This window comes from Triticum dicoccoides, chromosome 7B, assembly GCF_002162155.2.
Source record: "Triticum dicoccoides isolate Atlit2015 ecotype Zavitan chromosome 7B, WEW_v2.0, whole genome shotgun sequence".
Taxonomy (NCBI): Eukaryota; Viridiplantae; Streptophyta; class Magnoliopsida; order Poales; family Poaceae; genus Triticum; species Triticum dicoccoides.
In genome coordinates this window covers 590968070-590978956 of record NC_041393.1, presented here as the reverse complement: position 1 = coordinate 590978956, position 10887 = coordinate 590968070, and the positions used below count along the sequence as shown (strand labels likewise).

The 10887-nt window shown below is 45.1% G+C and overlaps 1 protein-coding gene across 1 annotated transcript; it reads left to right on the top strand.

The window, feature by feature from the left end:
- The first annotated feature begins 8075 nt into the window (after nucleotides 1-8075).
- LOC119339161 lies at nucleotides 8076-9577 on the top strand. Its single transcript, XM_037611307.1, has 2 exons — nucleotides 8076-8599; nucleotides 9466-9577. The coding sequence occupies exons 1-2, from the start codon at nucleotides 8076-8078 to the stop codon at nucleotides 9575-9577; spliced, it is 636 nt and encodes a 211-aa protein (XP_037467204.1).
- The last annotated feature ends 1310 nt before the right edge of the window (nucleotides 9578-10887 follow it).

Here is a 10887-nt window from a genome sequence, read left to right as displayed (position 1 = left end):
TGCTATCCAGTTCAGATAGACATCATATATGTGAAATTATGTCATGCTATCCGTTTTAGTTAAACAATATACATGTCAACTATTTCATGCCCTCTTTTTTCCACACTATCTATTGCATCTGTCTCTCATACAATGTATGTACATTCAACTATGTTTCCTGTTTATCAGCCATTTGAATTGGAGCGGGTGATGCCAGTATCTAGCAGAATAAAAACACGGTCTTCAAATAAAACAGTGCTACCTATTGGTGGAGATAGCACCCCGGTTGTACATGCACAAGAACCAGCCCTACCACACATAACCCAAACTCTCGCTGATTGTACCCCTACTGCGATGGACAGTGAACCAGCTTCACCCAATCTAACCCCAACCCCAGCCGATAGTAACCCAGTTCCTGTTGACACATCACCATCTCCACCACAGAGCTCCCAAACAAGAGCAGTTAGTAAGGCAGCTCCAATGCCCAAAGGGCCAGTACTATCATGGCGAACCCTAGCTCCACTAGTTAGTACGCCTATTCCCGTGGAGGAAGCACAACCAGCCAGTCGTAGTTTAGCATCTATCGCATTTGATGTTGTTAAATCATATGTGCGTATCTTCCCATCTTGGAAATATTATACTGAAGATGAAGGAAAATGCCAGTTGCAGGTGTTTGTCCAGGAGTTATGTGTAAGTAATGTTATTCATGGCAATTACTTTGCTTCGTCCCATACATCTTACCTCCATGATGGTTATAATACAGCAAATTTTCCCATTTTTTTCTATAAAGAAGGACCGATTTGGAAACTCAGGATGAGGTAACCTGTGCTAATACCTCTGCTATCTTCAAGAATGCTTGGTGGCAGTATCGGAATTACCTGAAGAAAACGTACTTCACCGGCAAAGAAACTCATCAAATTCCCTTACGTTCTCCTGAGACACATTTACTGGACGATGTCTAGGAACGCCTTGTTCTGTACTGGTCCCGAACCAAGAATGTGGTAAGGTCTATAAGCTCATTTTCTATTTTTAAGTATTATATTCTTGTGTCTTATTGTACTCTGTTCATGTAGAACAAGTGCCTAAACCTGAAGAACAACTGTTCTAATTTAAGATTCCATTGCTATCATAGTTCAAAAAAGCGATAGGCGTTAATTGTGCGTTTTGCCACAGCCTTGCACTTTACTGACCAAAGCGCATGCTTATGCGTAGTTATGCACAGATTAAGCGTAGTTATGTGCAATGCGTTTTGCCAACGCCTAGAGCCTAGGCGCGCTTAAGCGCTCGCTTAGGCGCGCCTTTTTAAACTATGATTGCTTTGCTCTTGTATCATTGTATTTACTCATACAAACTTATTTTTAAATTGAAGGATCCAATCGAAACTCCAATGGCATGGAAGGTATGTTCACGCATGTTTCTTTAACAGGTTTGCTCTTATCAATAGCTCTTTTGATTTCAATTTCAATTGTCTATACAGTTGACTTTCATATCATGCACATTACTAGCATCACAACAGAGCCAATAGTGTTGTTGTACATGTAGACCCGTGGTACCCATCTGAAATCTTGTTGTGCCGTGTAGTTTCCCACGCTTTGTATTCTTTCACTGCTGCTTTGTCTTGAACTGATATGATTTGAACCGTGTCTCTATTTTGATTTGGCAAGACAATGCAGTGACCATAGGACATAGATATATGTTTGTTTGATGCTTTTATTATGTACTAGTACTTGGCAATAGAAGACTTGGTAGTTTAATCCTATCCACCTTACTAATGAACTGGTTCACCGAAATGAGTTTCATATACTAGTACATGCTAAACTTATTATGTGTCTGCTTGTTTCTTCTTTTAGAATGCTGGCAACATATTGGGGAAGAGTGCCTTATTAAGCAATGGTAAAGAAAGTAATGCATATAAGGTTCAGGATAGTGACACATCCTTGTTGGTCTCCAACAAAGCTGATAAAACAGCTAAGGAAGACTGTCTTGAAGACAGCGAGACAACCCCAAAGTCCTGTTTTGGTTTAGTGTTCGAGTTACTGGCCACTACCGCTTGCACAAGCTATTCAAACTCATTGTCTGAATCAGTTCGGTTTCTTGAGTCTCAACTACAAGCTGAAAGACATCGATCAGATGTGCTACGACAAGAAGCGGAAGGACTGCGGAAGTCCCTGGAGCATTCAGATGCATACTTTCTGGTGCAACAGCAAGCATTGGAGGATTTTAGTGCCAAACAGGACAAAGCTAATCAGCTTGTTAAGCTTATTGCCAGCATGGTGGATACCCAGGATAACGTTTCTTGAGCTCTTCTGAAGTTGTTTCAGTTATGCTCTTGTTTTGCTGCCGCGTTTATTTGCACTGGTGGCCAATTTTGACAGCGAGTGTATGTAATATGCTGCTTTGTTCCCTATATTTGCACTGGTGGCGAACTTTGATACCCGGTGGATGTAATATGTGTAATAGCAGTAATAGGCTAGCCCTAATTACTTTCTTATTTATTTCCTTATTGTCTTGTTTAGTTGTTTGCTTGTAGTCACTGCAGTTCTTTTTCTGTGTTTTTCTAGTGGCCACAATAGCCTATTTTTGGTAACTAGGCCAAAATAATCATGGCAACACACGGACCGTTGTAACCATGGGCCTCCTGCAGGCCGTATGATCCATGGGCCTTCGTTCGGCCGTAGGAGCATTGGCCTTCTATACGGGCCGTAGGATCCATCGGCCTTCTATATGGGCCTTAGGGATCAATGGGCCTTCTACGGGCCATAGGGTCCATGGGCCTTCTACGGGCCGTACTATCCATGGGCCTCATACGGGCCGATCCATGGGCCTTCTACGGGGCGTATCATCATTTCGCCAATCATGGGTCATACTATTCATGGACCATAACGGGCCGTTAATAGGCCGTATTTGATAACTCTATGAAAACAGCCCAACGGGTTTTTTTTTACATGAAAACGGCCCAACGTATTAATGGCCCGCAAACGGGCCGACTGTAACGACGGGCTGAATTTGGCCCACGAGCAGAAAATGACAGTAACGGGCCGTATGTAACCGAATGCTGCAAATGAGCCCAAGAATCAATGGGCCCTGAGAAGGCCGAAAGATAACTTGGGCTGGAAACTGCCCAATGAAATAACGGGCCATTAATGGGTATAAAGTGATACGCTGTTCATTACGGGCCAGTTTCACCATGGGTCGTTAATGGGCCAAAAGTACAAAGGTCCTCATATGGGCCGAAAGAAGTCATGGGCCACACATGGGCCGGAAGTTAAAACGGGCTGAATCATATTGGACAGCCTAGATGACGCTACTGGGCCTAATTCGGATAGGGCGTAACGGGCCCTGGGTTAGCGGGCTGTAAATGGGCTATATGCGAACATGCCATTAACTGGCTTTCCGTGGGCCGGCCCGCCACCTTTTGACCAAGTCAAATGGGCCGGCCTTTTCACAGGAATGGGCCTCTATTGGGCCATGCCACGTGTCGCCGTATCATAGGCGCTTTCGGTCCAATGAGCGGATGACATCTGTCCCAACGGTGAGCTGACACGTGTTTCCTCCAGCCAATGATGATTTTACACGTGGAAAATCCCCATTGGTCGGGGTTGTTAACGGGTTATTGGATCCAAAACCCGACCTAATAGCTTAACGGCTATCCGTTATGGTGGATGCCATATGTCGTTCACCCTTGATGAAAGCAGTTCTGTGACGCGCGATTTATCGTCATGGAAGTGGACACTTCCGTGATGATAATTTTGGTAATGTCATGGAACACTTCTACGACAGCACAGGTATGACTATCTTGATTCTGTCATAAATTTTTCATGGATATACATGCATGACAAAAAACACGACCTACTGTGACAAACACGTATCATCACGGAAGTGTATTTTTTTTTGTAGTGCTACCCAGTCACGGAGTAGCGTTTGATCGGCCCAAAGCAAGTCTGTCACCATCCCGAGTACATGCGCCAGCTCAAGTCTTAGGACATAGAACGTATGTTGTACTAGAGACTCACAGATGACATATCGCTGCGTCTCATAGTTGGGTCTGTCCGACTTGGACCTTATCTCGACTCAGATCCGACTATATCGAATCCGAGCAGACCTTTCCAAGTCCATATTATCCTATTAGAATCCGATGCTTCATGGCTATTGAGACCGAGCCATCAACCATGTCATATGCTAGTCTAGTCGGCTGTGCGTCCACACAGCCCTTTCGACTAGGGACCTTTTAGGACAGTCATCATACAATGCATACTCCCACAAACAAGTCATGTACTTGCTGATACACATCATTGATAATGTCCAAGGACTATCTTTATTCATAAACACATAGGAAATGTCATCATACATGATTGCCTCTAGGGCATGTCTCCAACACGGCACCTCCGTGTTTAGCACACGTTCAGCTCGATGACGTCCCTCGAACTCTTGATCTAGTAGAGGGTCGAGGGAGAGTTCCGTCAGTACAACGGCATGGCGACGGTGTTGATGATGTGATTCGTGCAAGGCTTCGCCTAAGCACTACGACGCTATGATAGGAGGAGTAAACTGTGGAAGGAGGCACCGCACACAACTAAGAGAATTCTTGGTGTGTCTTTGCGGTGTCCCCTGGCCACGTATATAAAGGAGGGGGGGAGGAGGCCGGCGGCCAAGAAGGGCGCGCCAAGGGGGGGAGTCCTACTTGGACTCCCAGTCCAAGTAGGATTCGGCCCCCCTCCTTCCAATCAACGCAGAGGGGAAAGGGGAAGGAAGAGAGGGAGAAGGAAAGAGGGGGGCCGCGCCCCCTCCCCTTGTCCAATTCGGATTGGGGCAAGGGGGCGCGTGCCACCTCCTGTGGCCTGCCTCCTCTCCTACACTATGGCCCAATAGGCCCAATAACTTTCCCGGGGAGTTCCGGTAACCTCCCAGTACTCCGAAAAATCCCCGATCTTCTTCGGAACCATTCCGGTATCCGTATATAACCTTCCAATATATCAATCTTTACCTCTCTACCATTTTGAGACTCTCGTCATGTTCGTGATCTCATCCGGGACTTTGGTCATAAAAAACACATAACTCATAATAGAAATCGTCATCGAACATTAAGCGTGCGGACCCTACGGGTTCGAGAACTATGTAGACATGATCGAGACACATCTCCGATCAATAACCAATAGCGGAACCTGGATGCTCATATTGGCTCCTACATATTCTACGAACATGTTTATCTGTCAAATCGCACAACAGCATACGTTGTTCCCTTTGTCGTCGGTATGTTACTTGCCCGAGATTCGATCGTCGGTATCATCATACCTAGTTTAATCTCGTTACCGGCAAGTCTCTTTACTCATTCCGTAATGCTTCATCCTGCAACTAACTCATTAGTCACATTCCTTGCAAGGCTTATAGTGATGAGCACTGCCGAGAGGGCCTAGAGATACTCTCCGATACACAAAGTGACAAATTCTAATCTTGATCTATGCCAACCCAACAAACACCTTCGGAGACACCTGTAGAGCATCTTTATAATCACCCATTTACGTTGTGACGTTTGATAGCACACAAGGTGTTCCTCCAGTATTCGGGAGTTGCATAATCTCATAGTCAGAGGAACATGTATAAGTCATGAAGAAAGCAGTAGCAATAAAACTGTAACGATCATAATGCTAAAGTAACGGATGGGTCTTGTCCACCACATCATTCTCTAATTATGTGATCCCGTTCATCAAAGACAACACATGTCTATGGTTAGGAAACATAACCATCTTTGATTAACGAGCTAGTCGAGTAGAGGCATACTAGGGACACTATGTTTTGTCTATGTATTCACACATGTACTAAGTTTCCGGTTAATACGATTCTAGCATGAATAATAAATATTTATCATGATATTAAGAAATATAAAAAACAAGTTTATTATTGCCTATAGGGCATATTTCCTTCACATACAACTACCGATTCAGAAAGTTCCCCACATAAATAGGTGTTTATTAACGGATAACACAGAATCACACCCTGAAAGACCCACCAAATATCATATTATAAAAAAATAAAACACACTCCATCATCTCACTGCCCCCACACAAAATATTCCATCTCCAAAATATAAAGGGTATTAGTTTTTTGAAAAGTCAAATTCCTTTAACTTTGACCAAGTTCAGAGCCAAAATTACCAACATCCACAATATTAAACAAAAAATATGAAAAATCATTTCATGATGAATCTAATTATATCGATTTGATATTATGGATTTTGATATATTTCTCTACTAATATGGTCAAACTTAAAAAGGTTTGACTTTTTGAAAAGGTAATACATCTAATATTTTGAATCACAATGAGTATTTGTTTTGAAACCCAACAACATCAATGACGCAACAAAGCGTGCCCAACTCTTCTAGTCATTGTCTAAACCAGAAGCGTGTGCATGTTGTACAAAATAACATAGAGCAAGCCCTTAATAATGATGCATTATCGGATGAAGCTCAATAGGCATAACAACTAGATCAAGCAATGCCTTAGAAGAAGTTCATCAAACTCGAGGATAGGAAAGCTTGACATGAAGGTCGCTTTTGGGATCAACAAAATTTAAAAAAACATGTTGACATCTTTCAAGCAGTACATTTGGGTTTAAATGTATGGTTAAATTGTCATTGATCCAAATACATTTGTCAAAGTGACTAGAGGCTGACTATTGGTTTAGTTTTATTCCATTTTAGGAAAAGGGGGACATTTCGTGCTTGCGTTTAGATGGACGCTGCCCTCACTGCCAAAATCGGCCAGTTTGTCGATTTCTCATACCTTTTGCCGAGTGTTTTATCTTGAATAGTCGATAAAAAAACCATAAACTGAGTGCAAGAAAAAAAACACGGCAAACGGTTGACACATGCCAAAGCCTTGCCTTTGTCAGGTCCAGGTGAGGAAAAACTCAGAAAAGAATTGGGCGCTCGACAAAATCTGTGATATGTGCTCCTCATCGCCATGGTTGATAGGGGAGTGGCAGCGCGGCCTCATTGTAAGTTGATATGCGAAAACACTCGGCAAAGGCTGGGCTGGTTAGTTAGTATTGTTCATGTTTGGCGGGTGTCCGATATACAACAAACATTTGTTATTTTCATTCTCTTCCTTTCCCTTTGTTATATTTTATTTCTTTTCTTTGTTTTTCTTCTCTTTGCCCCTCTCGTTGCAGCCCCCATCCTATATATTTTCTACTTTTTTCCCCACCCTCTGTTTCCTGCAAGTTTCTCCCCCTCAATGTTTTCCCTCCACCTCTCTCCCACCCTTGTCTCCAGCCATCCTCATCATATAAAAAAGGCCCTCACTTGTATGTTGTGTTGCGTCGTTGCGATAGTGTTTCTCCCGCCTTTTCCTTCAGGCATGTATGTTAATTCTTTTATTAGAGTTCTTACTCCTTCAATGTCTCATTAGTTAAAGATGGTTGTGTGCCTTATGCTGATGCAGAGGCGGGGGTAATACTTCTTTTCAAAAAAAAAGATGTGACCTTCCATGCCGTGATCCGCATCCTATGTGGCACCACTACCTTCCAGATAAGATTCCAGAGCTTGCGGTTCCCATCCAAAGCAGCATTAGAGGCAGCCGGTGAGAAGGTTAATTCATGCTCCTCTATAGCAAGACGTTTTCCTTGGTTTGGGCCGATGTAATTTATGTCCGGTTAATGAATTTGTTAATTCAAAGCCGTGCTTTCCTGAAGCCTTCATTCTTATTAAAATTAAAAAGTCTTATTATTTTTATTTTGTGAGCGCACTACGAACCGTGAAACATTTTCGTTTTGGAAAGACGAGCCAACGCCAGTTGATGCCTGAAAGCTCGACCAACGCGCTCCCTTCTTCTTTTGCAAAAGAAAGAAAAAACACAAAGCGCTCTCTGGAGTCTGGACTCCGGGTGAGGTAAAGGTAAAGGTAACCAGCATGGAGCATCGTTTGATTTGGTTTCCTCTGCTCAGAAGACCCACCCCTCGGCACAAGTCTTCGGGCCCAGCTCCCCGCCACCTCGCCCCGCCGTGCGCGCTCCAGCTCCACTCTCCTAGCTGAGCCACCCCTCCCAGTCTCCATTCGCTGTCGGGAAGGGGAGAGATCCGCGGAGCAGCTGAGCCAGCCATGGTCTTCTGGCAGAAGCGCGGGTGGGGCTGCGGGTGCACCTGGACCAAGGTTGCCCTCTGGTTGGCGTTCCTGCTCCTCGCCGGGGGCCTCATCGTCCCCTTCGTCGTCATCAAGCCGCCGACCGCCACCGCCGACTACGGCTTCCTCACCCGCTTCGAGCTCTCCCCGTCCCCAAACTCCACGGCGAAGAAGCCGCTCCTCCAGCTCCTGTCGTACAACGCCATGGTGCACATTGCCCTGCCCAACCCCAACCTGTACCGGGGCATCACGTGTCGCGCCCTCGCGGCCCTCTCCTTCAACGGCACCCGCTTCGACGAGTCCAGTGCCGTGGGGGTGGAGGACCTCTACCTTGACGCACAGGAGGAGAAAACGGTGCGCCTCGAGGTCGCCGGGGTCGACCGCAAGCTGCCGGCGGCCGGTGCGGCGGAGTTCGCCAGGCAGAAGGAGGCCGGCACGTTCGAGGTGGAGGTGCGGCTGGACGCGGTGGTGCGGTACGACATGGCCCGCAAGACGTGGTGTCCCCTGGATATTAAGGCCTAGTTTGGTAGCAAGGCCAACAAAACCAGGGCAGCATACCCCAGTCGAGGGATTTTCTCCGGGCAGATGAGATCCCCTTCCATCACCCAGGAGATTTCCCTAATCAGTGTTACCTCATTTGGTGGCTAGAGGACGGGGCGCCACGCTCCAGATCGCTAGGTGGAAGTCGATCGTGGGAGAGAGAGCGGAGGCGTGGGTTTCCTGCCAGATCTCTGGAGTCGTGGATTGATCTCCCTGGGAAACAAGGTGGATCGGGCCAGAAAATCCCCAGGCGATGAGCAACCAAATGACCCGTTGGTTTTCCAGGGGCTGATTCGTCACGTGGGTCATGAGCCCTAGATTTTATAGGGGATACCGGGGGGATCCCGCATAACCAAATGAGGCCTAAGGTGGCAATATTCCCCGTGGGACGGGTACCCACGGGGCTTTACCCATCATGGAGCGGGGATGGGGGACAAATTCACCCCATGGGTATTTTCTGATGGGTACCCGTTAGTCTCGCGGGGCGGGGAAGGGGATAAAATTTTCTCCATGGGGACTCCATGGATACCCGAAAAACTATGTCATGCGTACTACAAATGCATAGTATATAAATTAATATATAGATATTTGACACAATTATTTTTTTCCACCTCTCCCAACAATCATGCCCTTTCCAATCACACCTATCCTAGTCAGTTTTGAGATCCCCGTGGATACCCGACGGGTACCGGGCACCCGATATTGACGGGTATGGGGGGCGTTTTGTCCCCGCGAAGCTTCACGGGGCTTCACGGGTATGGGGATTGGCGGGGATCGGGGCGGGGATGGTGGAGTCATCCCCGGTCATCCCCGTCCCCGTTGCCACCTTGCTGGATATCATCTGCCCGCTCCGGCTGCAGCTCGTCGACGTCGCCGCCATCACCTTCAACTTCGAGAAGACCAAGTGCACCATCCTCAGGGTCAATATCTCCGGCTGCTAGCCCGCCCGCCATGGCCACCACTTGATTTGGTTTGGTTTCATTTCCGCCTGTAAAAGTCCATTCTTGCTCGGTGTTCTTCATCGGTAGTACTACTAGCTAGTGCAGAACAAGCATCAATATCTCTTCCAGTGTCACCCAAAGAACAAATTTCCCCTGCTCTGCTTGGTGTAACTGTTGGGAGATTAGAGGTTGCACAACTATAGTGTAGAACAAGCATCACTTACTATAGTTGCAGTTCAAATGGGGTTTAAGGAATCTGTCCTAAAATATGGTGCTGCCAAGCATGTATACGGTTGCATGCCACAGCCTGCCAGCTTTAGTAGAAAGACTAGAACATCTAGGCGCGCGTTGCCGCGCCCACCCATCTTAATGACAATATTTTCTCAAAAAAAATCTTAACGACAATATGACCATTTATGAAAGAAATGGAAGTATAATTTTCAATCAAGATTTGAATTGAGCGTCTCCATTTTTACTATGGACTACAATATATTTGAATACCTTGGTAAAAAAATTGAATGCACCCATAGAAAGGGCCAGTTCAAATAATCATTAAATATCTTTGAACAAGAAAATCCACATGAGATTTTAGAAATCTTTTGCAGACCCGCAAGATAGAAGACACATAAGGAAAACATTTAAAAGATCGACGGTGAGTGAAAATTATGAGCTGTAGCATCAAGTGCACCAATGACACAGGATACTGGATTTTGTATTTGAACTCAAGTATAATTCTAAGTGAAACTACACATATAGATTTGCTTCCCGCTACGGCAGTGGGCTTAATATTGAACTTAAAATGTGCATTGGTTGCCATGCAAATGTATGAGATCCGGGGCACATGTCAAGGGCTCAATTTAACATCACATATTCCAAACAGAAGAAGTTTAATATTTTTGGGGGAAAGAAGAAATGATATTGAATAAGTACCTTACCCATCTTGACAGTAGTGACAGTAGCATCATATTGTCCATTGTTTGGAACATTGTATATTAGTTTCTTCCATCAAGTAGATGAAATCATTATATATGTAGTACAAAAAATGGTTAGCCTAAGGAAAATAATCGCACCGAGGGTTGCATATTACCGTGCAAGACCTGGCTTGTGCTTTATGGATGCCATGAAGTTGTATTTTACATATCATCGTTCATCTTCTCAAATGCTACTGCTGCTTCATTTTCTGAAAAGAACTTGAAGATTTTTGTTGGTTTTCCTAATCACGTGATGGCATATTACTTTATATGACACATCCATTGGTCAGAGACCAATCTATAATAACCATTAGTTATATAGAGAAAAAGGTACATAAG